We start from the raw sequence: 15,420 nt of genomic DNA, 5'->3' as shown, positions 1-15,420 counted from the left end.
AGCCACACAACACCCAGACAGACCCAGGCAGCAGCAGGACAGGGTTGGCAAACGCAAGCCAGAATATCCGATGCCCACCAGCAGCAAGAAGCTGAAAATATTATTCTGCCAAACAAAATTCCCTCGCCTTTACTGTTTTATTGAAGGAAATTATTTTTGAGGTGTGACTACATCAGAAAATTAGCTTCAGAGTCAGTGATGTGTTTGAAATGTTTAATTTCACAAAAGAGCCATTATCTCAGCTTCTAGAAAAAAACTGCTCTTTTTTGTTAAATCAAGCTATCTTCTCCGGCTGATAACTAAAGAACGGAAAATGATATCAATAAACCTGTTTTTGCTGATGATAGAAAAGAGTCTCATCGTTCTTTTTGCGTGTTCATTGTTCACATAGTAATATCACACAATATTCTGTGGGCCTCGAGAAATCACTGAAAAAAGCTCTGAAACTCTGGCACTGGGAGCGTCCGTTCTCCAAAAGTGGCTGGCACTCAATGAGTTAACAATTCATTCAGTCTATTATTGAGTCCTAAAATTTGAATATTCTTAAAATAAGTTAAAAAAAAAACTTCCAGGTCGTTAGATAATTTCGATGAAAAGATTAACTCTGTACAGGTTCCATCACCTGAGAGATTTTACCTTATTGATCCAGTCCAGGTTTTTGGGAGAATTCACCAAAATGCCTCAAGAGTTTAATTCAAAAACAGTTGAAGCTTCTGTTGAAGTGAACAACTGACAAGAAGTTCAATCTCTTCCCGGGAGGAATGTTCTCCACAAGGTCAAAGTGGTTCTTGGACTTCTTGAATTTGATCATAGAGTCACTGCAGGTATTTTTGGAGGCCAACCTGGAAGTTAACATCAGTTCCCTCATTTGGAAGTCGATGGGATTTCTGTATGGGGATTTTGGTTCGATGCCTGAAAAGAAGGTCTGTGGTTAAAACTATGAAACTGAGACCTTCAGCAAGATCATCTTAACAAATTATGATTTTTGAAGCGATTTTTGAAGCGTTTTCTGAACATTTTTGGTAAATGCTTTCGGAAAATGCTTCAAAAATCATAAAAGTGGTGTTCATTTGTGGATATTATCTTGCTGAACACAAAGGTCTCACTCAGTATCATAAACCTTTGTTAACCACAGACCTTATTTCAGGCATCTAACCAAAATCCCCATACAAAAATCCCATTGACATCCAGACGCGAGGACTCCTTCCTGCTGCACTCTATTGGCCAGTTACATCTTCAAAGCCTTGCAAAGCATCATGGGAGCCTAACCTGATTGGCTCCTGGTCGTCCTTGTCCTCCTTGCTGTGGAGTATCTTGATGCCGCTCTTCTTCGCTCGTGGACAACCGGACAGACTGAGGAGAGACCAGACAGTCTGAGTTCACTGAGACAGACTGAGGAGAGACCAGACAGTCTGAGTTCACTGAGACAGACTGAGGAGAGACCAGACAGTCTGAGTTCACTGAGACAGACTGAGGAGAGACCAGACAGTCTGAGTTCACTGAGTCAGACTGAGGAGAGACCAGAGTTCACTGAGTCAGACTGAGGAGAGACCAGACAGTCTGAGTTCACTGAGACAGACTGAGGAGAGACCAGACAGTCTGAGTTCACTGAGACAGACTGAGGAGAGACCAGACAGTCTGAGTTCACTGAGACAGACTGAGGAGAGACCAGACAGTCTGAGTTCACTGAGTCGACACAGTTCAGGAACGTTCTCAGTACAAGTGAATAGTGTGATAAGGTGCATCTATCTGGTTCAGAGCAAGTAAGTACCGAAAGGCTCGGTCGTCTGAGGACACATTTACAGAGGAGTCGCTCCTATGTTACAAGATGGTAATTGATCAATTCAATAGGTATAGAGGGTTGTTCCTATGCTGGAATAGAGTCAATCATCATCAGTTTATTTCTATACTGGGGTACAAGAAAATAATATTTATATTTTTTATTATCCATCTTTCTTTAGCTCCATATCCTCCACTCTCCAGAGTTTTATTTTACGTTTTACGTTTTTTTTCTTTTTTTTTCTCCAAGTTTTAGAGTCACAATATTGTCCCTCGTTGGCTTCCCCTCGAGGTCTTGCCTGCATCGCGGGCTCACAGACGCGCACGGCCTCACCAGCTATGCGGGCTCACATCTTGGCTACGGACACGGCCTCGCCCGCTAATGCAGCCTCGCTCGCAACTCGCCTGCTGCACGGCCTTGCCAGCTCACCGCAGTTGAGCAATTGTGGGGCGGCAAGCCCGACCACTCTCTGATTATAGGTGTGAGATTATTATTATTATTATTATTATTATTATTATTATTATTATTATTATTAATGTTTTCATGGCGAACGGACTGGTGGAGGATCCTCATATTATTTGGGTCCACAGCACGTAACCAGAGTTTGGGCGTTTGAGTCATTCACAAACTTTTCTGAGCCTGTTGTGGTTCTCAGTGTGTGGGTGTGGTCTGAGCCTGTTGTGGTTCTCAGTGTGTGCGCGTGGTCTGAGCCTGTTGTGGTTCTCCGTGTGTGGGCGTGGCCTGAGCCTGTTGTGGTTCTCCGTGTGTGGGCGTGGTCTGAGCCTGTTGTGGTTCTCCGTGTGTGGGCGTGGTCTGAGCCTGTTGTGGTTCTCCGTGTGTGGGCGTGGTCTGAGCCTGTTGTGGTTCTCCGTGTGTGGGCGTGGTCTGACGTTACCTCCTGTGGGAGGCGTAGTTCCCTGTGATGTGTCCCGAGCCATCACAGCCGGGCGTGGGACACCTGAGGCAGAGACACAGAGGCACACGGTTCAAAACCTGCAAGGCGGGGCCTCCTGCAGCCTGCTCGGCTGGTCATTTCTGAACCGAAAATATGTCGCATATCATGTTTCTAGATATGTGTACAGTACAGCATATCAACGTTATACACGTTATAGTCTGCTATGAAATAGCGTGTTGGCCAGTAAGGGTGTTGTTGCCGGGGTGGATGGAGGGAGTAAACACTTTCCTTTTCAGCTGTGTTCCATCCCCATGGGTTTCCAATGTCTACATTTCAACCGTAGTAATGATGATAATAATAATAATAATACGGTAATAATAATAATAATAATAATAATAATAATAATAATAATAATAATAATAATAGTAATAATAATAATAATAATATATGGTACAGTATGTATATAGTGCTTTTCTACAACTCAAAGTTGCTTAACACTACTGTATATACTAAGGGGCAGCATTAGTGTGACAACAGAGAGAGAAACAGTGTAAAACATAACACGGACACAAAAGGATGGATGGGGGCAGGGCGGGGCTAAGAGAAGGCAATGGAGAAGGAGTCTCGCTTGCCAGACTCTCCCAGCAAAGGGGCTGGGAGAGTCTGGCTGGGGACGCTTTCTATTGTAAAAGGCTGTTTACAGCCATCCACCGAACGTACCATGCAGGCTGCTTCATTGCATAATCCACATCAATTGTTTTCAGCGTGTAGCAACGAGCTAGCGACTAGCGCTGCTGTTGTTATTGTTTCAAAGGCAGCGGCGCAGGCATTTGAGCTCAGCAGATTCAACACGTACAGCAGCAGAGGCAGACAGATTCAACACGTACAGCAGCAGAGACATACAGATTCAACACGTACAGCAGCAGAGACATACAGATTCAACACGTACAGCAGCAGAGGCATACAGATTCAACACGTACAGCAGCAGAGACATACAGATTCAACACGTACAGCAGCAGAGACATACAGATTCAACATGTACAGCAGCAGAGACATACAGATTCAACACGTACAGCAGCAGAGACATACAGATTCAACACGTACAGCAGCAGAGACATACAGATTCAACACGTACAGCAGAAGAGACATACAGATTCAACACGTACAGCAGCAGAGACATACAGATTCAACACGTACAGCAGCAGAGACATACAGATTCAACACGTACAGCAGCAGAGGCATACAGATTCAACACGTACAGCAGCAGAGACATACAGATTCAACACGTACAGCAGCAGAGACATACAGATTCAACACGTACAGCAGCAGAGACAAACAGATTCAACACGTACAGCAGCAGAGACATACAGATTCAACACGTACAGCAGCAGAGGCAGACAGATTCAACACGTACAGCAGCAGAGACATACAGATTCAACACGTACAGCAGCAGAGGCATACAGATTCAACACGTACAGCAGCAGAGACATACAGATTCAACACGTACAGCAGCAGAGACATACAGATTCAACACGTACAGCAGCAGAGACAAACAGATTCAACACGTACAGCAGCAGAGACATACAGATTCAACACGTACAGCAGCAGAGGCAGACAGATTCAACACGTACAGCAGCAGAGACATACAGATTCAACACGTACAGCAGCAGAGGCAGACAGATTCAACACGTACAGCAGCAGAGACATACAGATTCAACACGTACAGCAGCAGAGACATACAGATTCAACACGTACAGCAGCAGAGACATACAGATTCAACACGTACAGCAGCAGAGACATACAGATTCAACACGTACAGCAGCAGAGACAGACAGATTCAACACGGGGGGGCGTGGAAAGGAAATCCAAATATGGTCGCAGCCGCAGTCAGAGCGGGTCAGAGCCAATTGCAGAGCTTGCAGGGAGCAGAATGGGATTTCCATCCGGCACCGACTGAAATGGCCGGCACCAATGAGAGAGGCTAAAGGGCTCATTATACTCGAGCAAGGCTCCGTGGGGTGGAGCTCCACGAGTCTCCGCGAGTCACCGTGCGGACCTCGCGCTGGGGCAGATGCTTTTATACTCAGAAGTGATCAGCCAAGTGATCAGCATGTATTGTACAATGGTAATAGTGAGAACAGCCCGTGAAAAGTCGCAATGAAACGCTATTATGTGCAGTACTGAGTGTGCTTTCACTCTCAAACGACCGTATATCAGCACATGAATGAATCGCCAAACTTGTTTTTACTGAAAGCCGTTTTAGTTCTCAGCCCTGATAGGCTACTCTGTGCTGCTTTTAATCTCTCTCAATAATGCTCTCAACACAACACGTTTACTTGGTGAAATGACTAAAAATGAACAGTTGCAAATCAAAGTTTAGCCTACCACATGGGTCAAGAAATGTGGTGAAAACACAGCTCAGTGTTCAGGGCTCAGTGGCTTGAAAGCAGCCATGTTTGGAGAGAAGCCATGCGGAGGTCGCGCTGTGAGAAAAATCTTCAGGTACGCGGTGGGCGCCCTACGGAGGTAGCGCCCAACCACGCCCAACACATCACACGTCATTTGACGCTGGCGGCCCTCGCTCCACCCCCGCGCCCTTCACGGCATGGTGAGTATAAAGCAGGCTTAAAGGCCGGGTTTTCCGTGGGGAATATGAATATATATTAAATCTCACGCCCCTAAGGTTTTAGAATCCGTTGAAATTTTTGAAATTGGTTGTTTACAGCCTGAGATATCACCAGAAATCCACTCTGTGTGTGTGGTGGGGGGGGTGCGGGGACTCGAAATACTACATTTCCCACAATGCACTGGGCTCGCGTGGCCTTCGTTTCCATGCCCACCCCTCAGGCGTTTGGCTGATATCAAACTCCAGTAGGTGGCGGTAATGCACATATATGTTTGCCAACCGCCATAAAACTCAAAGAAGAAGAAGACATGGAGAGAAGACATGGAGAGAAGAAGAAATAAATCGAAAATAAATCGAAAATCAATTGCCTCCAAATTGCACCAAATGTAAACGGTAGTATATATGTCGGGAGATGTCTTCATAAAAAATTTTTCATGCATTTTAAGGCATTTTCGTAGGAGTTACGCGCATCTGATGTTGTAACTATTTTCTGTAAAAATGTGTAAAAACGGGTACATTGCTCAGCGTTGATTTCGTTACTTCAACCCACCTACTACTAGATGTAAAATTTGACGAGCTTTCCAATGCCGCCAGTCCCGTGTCGATTAGTGCTTCCGTTCCCGAGATAATGGTCTCTTTGCAAGGAACTATGGGAAGCTAATATTAGCTACAGCAGGCTAGGCGGTTGACAAGATGGCTGCGTTTTTGTTTTGGTCAAGGCCTCTGAAGGGGCGTGGAGGACCTCTAGAGGCGGGACCATGGCCAACAACAGTTGTAGTTCATAGGTGCACGACTTCCGCAAGGCGGACTTAGGCCAGATGACGCGAAACGCGTCGGCTGGCCCAAAAAATATGTGAGAGATGCTTGATATCTCTGGCAGTGAATATCCAATTTCAAAAATTTCAACGGATTCGAAAACCTTAGGGGCGTGAGATTTAATATATATTCATATTCCCCACGGAAAACCCATCCTTTAAGTCCACCATGCTGCTTCAACCCAGTCAGACTACTGGAGAAGAGATGAGTCTTGAGGCCGGATTGAAAGACTTGAGGGACTCAGAGTCGAGTTCCAGAGCCTGGGGCAGTTGGTGAGTCACATTTAAAGTCCCTGGAAACCAGAAATATTTTATTATTATTTAGCATTTTGAGTTCATCACATCACAGGAATCTATGTTAATAAGCCACCAGCCAAATTTGAACGATGATGAACGTCGCAAAGTATATAAATTTAGGTTTGACAGTCTTGACAAAAGTCATGAGAATCAATTCGTTTTTAGAGTGTATTTTCTCCCGCGGACTGTGTGGGCGTGTCCCGTCTGCAGCAGGGAAATTTCTGTCTCTCGGAGAGCGCGAGAGAGAGGGGGGGAGGGAAACGGAGAAAGAGAGAAAGAGAGATCGAGTGTGTGTCGAACACACACACACACACCGTGTGTGTGTGTGTGTGTGTGTGTGTGTGTGTGTGTGTGTTCGTTGCTCAGAGAGGGAGAGACTCTTGCTGCGACTGCACAGCGCAGTGTGTGTAACGGTACGTGCACATCATGAAACGCTCGGCGGCATGCCTCCTGTGAAAGCCTCTTTGACGCTGCAGCTTGATAGGCTGTCTTGCTCCATTTCCTCGTCTGATTGGTCCATTTCAACCTCGCGCCCCCTGCCGCTGGAACCGCCCAGCGTTTCGCTGTCGCAGACTAGAGGCGGCTTGTCTCCGAGCGGCTTCACGCTCGCAGGGCGGGACTAGGGCGGGACCTTTCGTTAAAGTTACCCAATGACAGCTCTTCCTACACATTTCGTCCCCCCACCCTCCTGTGTACCTCGACCTGAAAACGTTCTACAGGCTACAGCTCCAAGCTGGAAGCTGGTTTCCACGCCCACAAAATGCTGCGACGAGGCGGAAAAGCGATTTTGCCATTGTAGATGTGCACGAGGCGATACACTGAGCGAGCGCTGTCACTGGGGGCAAAGAACGGACAAAAGGAGAAGGGCGAGTTGCGCGCGTGTACAAAGGTTATATAGAGCTTATGACGTCATAAGCTCCTGCATTTTAGCACCTCGCGCACTGCTCTCTTCAATGAGGAAGTACCTTGTAGAATCTTGGGGAAAAGTGTCGATTTTAAGGCTTTGGGTTGAAAGTAATGTATAATAATTTCGGAGGCACACAATTACTAACATAAGACCCTAAATAACATAGTTAGAATGTTTTTGTGGATTTTGGTTTCCAGGGACTTTAACATTTTTGTTTCAACTTTTGTTTCAACAAAATGGTTAATACGGTAATACTGAAGCTGAGTGAGTGGTAATACTGAAGCTGAGTGAGTGGTAATACTGAAGCTGAGTGAGTGGCGCAGGAATAAGTTCTAAAACCCGGATGTTAGCATCGCCTGGTTCCCTCGTCGGGAAGTCAATGGGATTTTTAAATGGCGTTTTGGTTAGAGGCCTGAAATAAGATCCGTGGTTAACAAAAGTGTATGAAACATGAACGTTGTGTTCAGCAAGATGATCTTCACAAAGGAGGACCACTTGATTTTCATGATTTTTGAAGTGTTTTCTGGCGATCACATTTACACTTCAAAAAGTATAAAAGTGGTCCTCATCTGTGAAGATTATCCTGTCATTTTTGAAAGACTGTGAAATCTCTAAAAGCAAAAATCTTATCAGCTGAGGGACCCTGGGACAACATCTTATCAAATGGGGGTCTGTGGTCTAAGTTGTGTCAGTTGCGGGGGTCCTTGACGTGAAAAGGTTTGAGAACCACTAGTGTAAGTCCATGCGCATGTGGATTAGGCCTTTCGAGTGTGTGCCAACCAGCCCCAAAATCAGTGAGTCAACCAACCCTGCTAGCTAGTTAGCCAGCTACCATCACTCATCACAGACTTCCAAATCGTATATCAAAATGTCACTGATGTCCAATGTCTATTAACTAGAAGTAACATATTTCCAATATCTCTATCTAACACAGTTTTATAATGTGTTTAGTCCACAGACCACTTTTAATTTTTTAATTTTTTGATACTATAAACTGAAATGTTACCCTCACCAAAAATAGGTGACTTTCAAACTTATATTAGTGGTTTGGGAGGACAAAATCCTAAATTGATTGTTTTTTTTATTTTTCTGTTTCCCCCCCCCCCCCGCCTCCCTGCTGCCCCGGTCGCTGCTCCACCATTTGCCGATCTAGCACCATGCTTCCTCCGACACATGCGCAGTTGCCAGCCGCTTCTTCTCACCTGACAGCGGGGAGCTTCACCGGCAGGACGTAGCACGTGGGAGGATCACGCTATTCCCACCAGTTCCCTCTGAATTGATTGTTGATTGATTTTGGACACTCACTTGAGGTCTTGTGAGTTGGTGGTCATCAGGCTGCGGATGCTCTTGTCGGCCAGCTGGCAGCTGGACAGACTGCAAGAGAAGAAGAAACAAACGGAACATGAAACCCCCTGTTCTCCACGGAGGAAACCATGTTCTCCACAGGGGAAACCACGTTCTCCACAGAGGAAACCACGTTCTCCACAGAGGAAACCACATTCTCCACAGATGAAACCAGGTTCTCCACAGAGGAAACCACTCTATATATATATATATATATACATACATATATATATACACACACACCACACACACACACACACACACACACACACACACACACACACACACACACACACACACACACACACACACACACACACACACACACACACACACACACATATATATGTATATCTGTTTGGAACTCTGAAGAACTGGTCCCCACTGACTTTAGTTGTTTTGGAGAAGGCTGCTATGGAGTTGTATTGGCACCCTGCCTGTGTGTTATAACTAACTTCACTTGAGGGGGAGTAGAAGATGCTGACAGAATTTTCATTTTTGGGTGAACATGTTCCTTCCATCTGGATCTGGGATTTAAAGGATTTTCATATTTTAGCCAGAAGTATTATGCTGCATTCAGGTGCTGCTGGGAAAGTCCGACATCTGAGACTTCCAAATCGGCTGCTAAACAGCATTGCTGTCATATGCGATTTTGACGGAAAGGCACACCTGGAAGACAAATGTTACAGAAAGGGCTGAAGGTGTGAATGTGTGTGTGTGTGTGTGTGTGTGTGTGTGTGTGTGTGTGTGTGTGTGTGTGTGTGTGTGTGTGTCTGTGTGTGTGTGTGTGTGTGTGTGTGTGTGTGTGTGTGTGTGTGTGTGTGTGTGTGTCTGTCTGTGTGTGTGTGTGTGTGTGTGTGTGTCTGTGTGTGTGTGTGTCTGTGTGTGTGTGTGTGTGTGTGTGTGTGTGTGTCTGTGTCTGTGTGTGTGTGTGTGTGTGTGTCTGTGTGTGTGTCTGTGTGTGTGTGTGTGTGTGTGTGTGTGTGTGTGTGTGTGTGTGTGTGTGTGCGCGTGCGTGCGTGTGCGTGTGTGTGTGTGTGTGTGTGTGTGTCTGTGTGTGTGTGTGTGTGTGTGTGTGTGTGTGTGTGTGGGCTCTTACGTGAGCAGCTCCTTCTTGCCTTCCTTGCAGGGCGCGGGGGGGTATTTGTGTTTGGGGCTGGGCATGCTGACCTGGGCCGGGTACCGCTGCTCCTCCAGCAGCTCCTGGAAGGGGTCCAGCTCGTCGCTCTGGTGCAGAGACGAGAAATACGACTACATGCTGTCACTACTCTGCACAGGAAATACAACGACTACATGCTGTCACTACTCTGCACAGGAAATACAACGACTACATGCTGTCACTACTCTGCACAGGAAATACAACGACTACATGCTGTCACTACTCTGCACGAGAAATACAACGACTACATGCTGTCACTACTCTGCACGAGAAATACAACGACTACATGCTGTCACTACTCTGCACGAGAAATACAACGACTACATGCTGTCACTACTCTGCACAGGAAATACAACGACTACATGCTGTCACTACTCTGCACAGGAAATACAACGACTACATGCTGTCACTACTCTGCACAGGAAATACAACGACTACATGCTGTCACTACTCTGCACAGGAAATACAACGACTACATGCTGTCACTACTCTGCACAGGAAATACAACGACTACATGCTGTCACTATGCTGCACAGGAAATACAACGACTACATGCTGTCACTACTCTGCACAGGAAATACAACGACTACATGCTGTCACTACTCTGCACAGGAAATACAACGACTACATGCTGTCACTACTCTGCACAGGAAATACAACGACTACATGCTGTCACTACTCTGCACAGGAAATACAACGACTACATGCTGTCACTACTCTGCACAGGAAATACAACGACTACATGCTGTCACTATGCTGCACAGGAAATACAACGACTACATGCTGTCACTACTCTGCACAGGAAATACAACGACTACATGCTGTCACTACTCTGCACAGGAAATACAACGACTACATGCTGTCACTACTCTGCACAGGAAATACAACGACTACATGCTGTCACTATGCTGCACAGGAAATACAACGACTACATGCTGTCACTATGCTGCACAGGAAATACAACGACTACATGCTGTCACTATGCTGCACAGGAAATACAACGACTACATGCTGTCACTACTCTGCACAGGAAATACAACGACTACATGCTGTCACTATGCTGCACAGGAAATACAACGACTACATGCTGTCACTACTCTGCACAGGAAATACAACGACTACATGCTGTCACTACTCTGCACGAGAAGTACACCCCGACCGCGTTGTGGTGGTGGATGGGTGTATCCGTTCGATCCCCAGCATTTTCACAGTACATGTCAACCATAAGCCATTTCTAACAAATGTTATTTTCTTAATTAACGCTGACCACACCATTTCTCTAACCTTCAGCAAGTTGACTTGCCTAACCATAACTGTAACAAGTTGTTGGCTACGAAAAATGGCATCGAAATCAGCTACGTGGCGTCGAAAGATGGTGAAAAAAGCTGAAAGATGAGTTGGGAGTCAGAATGTGTTGCTCCAGTCACTGTGTCTTATTCAACTGTCTTGTAATGCGTCCGATTGACCTCTGCTGCACTCTAGTCGTCCTTTTTTGATTCTGACTTTCTTGGGATGATCTGGAGAAAGTCCCGCTCCCTGCCCTGCCCCGCTCCCTGCCCCACTCCCTGCCCCACCCCGCTCCCCGCCCCGCTCCCTGCCCTGCTCCCTGCCCCGCTCCCTGCCCTGCTCCCTGCCCCGCTCCCTGCCCCGCTCCGCTCCCTGCCCCGCCCTGCCCCGCTCCCTGCCCCGCTCCCTGCCCCGCTCCCTGCCCCGCTCCGCTCCCTGCCCCGCCCCGCTCCGCTCCCTGCCCCGCCCGCCCCGCTCCCTGCCCTGCTCCCTGCCCCGCTCCCTGCCCCGCTCCGCTCCCTGCCCTGCTCCCTGTCCCGCTCCCTGCCCCGCTCCACTCCCTGCCCCGCCCCGCCCCGCTCCCTGCCCCACTCCCTGCCCCGCCCCGCTCCCTGCCCTGCTCCCTGCCCCGCCCCGCTCCCCGCCCCGCCCCTGTTCGTTTTGTAATTCAACATTTGGTAGGTCCTGTAGCTCCTGAAGCGTTCACACAGAGAGCCGCTCTCGCCGAGCGCAGTACCGCCCCTGTCCACATGAGAGCGCACTCAGCCTGGCAGACAGACCGCTGCAGCCAGTCGCCTCCCTCCTGTCATCTTATCAGGATTAGCTTCATGCTGCCTTACCTTTAAAATCACCGAGGACTAGTCTTGAGACACATCTCTTCTTTTATAATATTTTTAAAAATAAATTAAAATCTTTCACTGCCCTGCATATAAAACAACACTACTGTTCTTATCATGTTCTCTGGCCTTTCCTTATTGCTAGCCTATTAGCAGTGCTGCATAAACACACTGTTGTAATGTAACAACTTTTTTGCAGTAACTAGTAATGTAACTAATTACTTTTTCAAATTTAGTAACTCAATTACAATTACTGCAATTTAAATGGGCTAGTTACGACATGAAAATAGCAGACAACTTCAGAGGATTATCTGGTTTATGATCATCAGATCTAGTCCGGGGAGAGACGCCGCCTCCGCCGGGGAAAGATGCCATACACACTGCAGCCAGAGCCTGTAGGCTGATGACCTTGATTCGGCTATCAGCCCCAGGTGCTAATGACCTTGAGTAGGCTATAAACCCCAGATGCTAATGACCTTGGGTAGGCTATAAGCCCCAGAGGCTAATGACCTTGAGTAGGCTATAAGCCCCAGAGGCTAATGACCATGAATAGGCTATAAATCTCCCCAATAAGCAAATGTTCAAGCATCCCATGCAGGCACAATGACAGATTGTCTTGTCCCACACTGTGCCACAGCAACACTAAACTAATATGTGCATTAATAAGAGAGTTGAAACAGACTTTTAAAAGTAACGCAAAAGTTACTTTGCGTAGTGATTAATAATTCATTACAGTACTTTTATTATGCACTTATCTGAAAGTAATTCAATTACTCTTTGAGAGAAGTAATTTCTTAATGTAACTAATTACCGGTACTGATTTTCAGTAACTTGCCCAACACTGTTCGCTTTGATGCGTTTATTTCCAAAACTATCATTTTTGAGAGAAAAATTAACACTGAAGTTGATCACAGACGATCTTGTCTGTAAAAGTAATTTGGTCAAACAAGGACTGAAGTTCTCGACTACAGTAGCTTTAAAAAGTGCAATCGTCTGGCTCAGTGTGATGTCAATCATTTTGTCAGAGATGATGCCAATTGTTTCAAACAGTAGATCTGAAGCTCGGCCCTTTCATGCCAACACAGATAAAGCACAGTGACTTTGTGCAGGGGAAGTTATAACTTCACTGGCACACCTTTGTGGCTCGTTATGACATCACTGGCACACCTGTGTGGCTCGCTATGACATCACTGGCACCAACATGGGGGGGAGAGCTCTCTAGAGGGGAGCGTTACTGCTCATCGGGCAGCTCAGTGCAATTTCGGTATCAAAAATGACGCTTGTGCCGCCGCCTACTCAGGCCTTGCATTCTGTGCTGTGCTATTTATGTGTCTTTAGTTGGCGAAGACGCGCCCACGTCGATGAATTGCCTGTTTCACTTTGATGTCAATTCTCCAACCCAGCAGATCCAAAAATCTGTTGGTCACGCCCAAGTGAGCCAACACCGTGAAGTCGTGCCAGTGCAAATTCTGTCTATAGGCTGCTGTAGACTGCTCCGCAGTGTTTCTGCAAAGGGTCAACTCTGCCAACTCTGCCAACTTTCCGCTAACTGCAGACCTCTACAGTGCCTCTTAGGGATGGGAAGATTCACCCATTCCCATCGGTGCCTCGGCATCAAAGTTCAAGATGCGATTGCACCTGTTAAAAAAGTTGTGTATTGGATACGATTTGGATCTTTGCATCGGTAAAATCCGATTTATATTAGTAGATCAATCAGATGCTTACTGAGGTGCAGCACTACAGAAACACGTATGTAAAGTAAAAATCACGCACAGGTGTTGAAGTAAGCGGTGCAGTTTTGTGCATGTTGTGCGACCCGTGCGTGCGTCCGTGCGCGTGCCCATCCGCGCACGTGTCCGTCAGTCCGTCCGTCACTTTTGTGCGTGTTGTGTGCGTTTCACACCAGCTTGGAGCCACGGTGCCTTCTGTCTCCACGTTCACTTCCTTTGTACAAACCGGTTTCGAGCCGCTCTCTCCATAGTGTGAATGTGTGTGCATGGATATGTGTGTGTGTGTGTGTGTGTGTGTGTGTGTGTGTGTGTGTGTGTGTGTGTGTGTGTGTGTGTGTGTGTGCATGCGGGCCACTGGCTTTGAAACGCTATCTATCGTCCTTGAGGCGTTACGCTGCTTATCCATTTGTCCGGGATACAGATATTTGATGGAAATGAGGTCCGTGCCCCCCGCCTCCCAAACCCCTATTCAATCAAAACACAGACAGAGGGAGACACAGCGACTGTGATCAGAAACACATTTTGCCCAGTGGTTTTCATATTCATAGCTTTCAAGGGGCGTTACGTGCTGCCGGGAACGCCCACCTGACGGTCAAAAAAAAAACTTGTTCATTCCGCTGCCAGCCGAGTCGACTAGTTTCTCACGCTGTGTTTGTTCAGCCGTTTGTACACACGTCTTTGCGGCCAACATTTCATCAAAGGTAAGCTCAAGTAACGCTACAATAATGATTAAAATACCCCGTTAACGTTACTTGAGCTTACCTTTGATGAAATGTTGGCCGCAAAAACGTGTGTACTTTGATGGTAGAAAAAAAGCCATTTGCCCTCCCCAGCGACTGAACCACGTCTAATCGCACAAATCCACAACCTCCTCCTTTCTGAGTTTTCTTTCTCCGACGGGATTCTGTAAAAGCACAAGCCAGGCGTGTCTCCTCGTCGGTTAGTGCAACCGATAGCACAACAGGTATCCGGCATTTTGGCTGAACAAACACAGCGTGAGAAACTAGTCGACTCGGCTGGCAGCTGAGTTCAGACGCTGTTCGTCCAATCAGGGCCACAGACGGCCCTGATTGGTCAAATGCTGTTGTTCATCCAATCAGGTAAAGCAAAGAACAAACATCGAACCCCGCCTACATGCATGCAAATTCTGTGGAGCAGGGCGGGCAGGCGTGACATGTACCATTATGCTCTCTCTCTCTCTCTCTCTCTCTCTCTCTCTCTCTCTCTCTCTCCCTCTCTCTCTCTCTCTCTCTCTCTCTCTCTCTCTCTCTCCCTCTCTCCCTCTCTCTCTCTCTCTCTCTCTCTCTCTCTCTCCCTCTCTCTCAGATTTAGCCCAGGCTAAATCTCACTCTCGTTGCAAACTCTCGGTGCACACATCTCGTCTACAAACACCCCACAAACACACACTGTCACTTATAGAAGCGGCTGCACTGCTTAAAAATAGTCCTTTTCTTGTTCATTTATGATTTACTGCTTAAGAAATAAAATCAAACTCTCTGTACCATATTGAATTGTATAGCATCATTATTTTGCATTGCCTCTGTCAACTATCAACTGTAAATGGTGTCGTGTGTAAATTGTGGTGCCTTGGTTAAATGTAAACTGAGACCCATGTAGACTGGTGTAGACTGATGTAGCCCTTCCGGTTACCTCTTTGTGGTCCAGGTCGTCTCCCAGCCGTTTGATCTTGGTGTAGTCGACGGGCAGGTCCCAGCAGTCCGTGTCGGACAGCTGGTAGCAGCGG

The 15,420-nt window shown here is 46.9% G+C and overlaps 1 protein-coding gene across 1 annotated transcript in view; it reads right to left on the bottom strand.

Moving 5' to 3' along the window:
* Positions 1-15,420, bottom strand: part of myt1la (myelin transcription factor 1-like, a) — a gene marked incomplete at both ends in the record, with an annotated part of 108,489 nt that overhangs the window by 13,739 nt on the left and 79,330 nt on the right. Inside the window, 5 exons of the mRNA XM_083642860.1 lie at positions 1,270-1,353; positions 2,676-2,738; positions 8,626-8,694; positions 9,764-9,888; positions 15,327-15,420. The exon at positions 15,327-15,420 is cut by the window's right edge and continues 110 nt beyond it. Coding sequence (XP_083498986.1) covers positions 1,270-1,353; positions 2,676-2,738; positions 8,626-8,694; positions 9,764-9,888; positions 15,327-15,420 — 435 coding nt within the window. The remainder of the gene's footprint in view (positions 1-1,269; positions 1,354-2,675; positions 2,739-8,625; positions 8,695-9,763; positions 9,889-15,326) is intronic.

The sequence above is a fragment of the Poromitra crassiceps genome (assembly GCF_964638095.1).
Source record: "Poromitra crassiceps genome assembly, chromosome: 9".
NCBI lineage: Eukaryota > Metazoa > Chordata > Actinopteri > Beryciformes > Melamphaidae > Poromitra > Poromitra crassiceps.
Note: the sequence above shows the minus strand (reverse complement) of the source record. Positions and strands in the feature narration are given on the sequence as shown.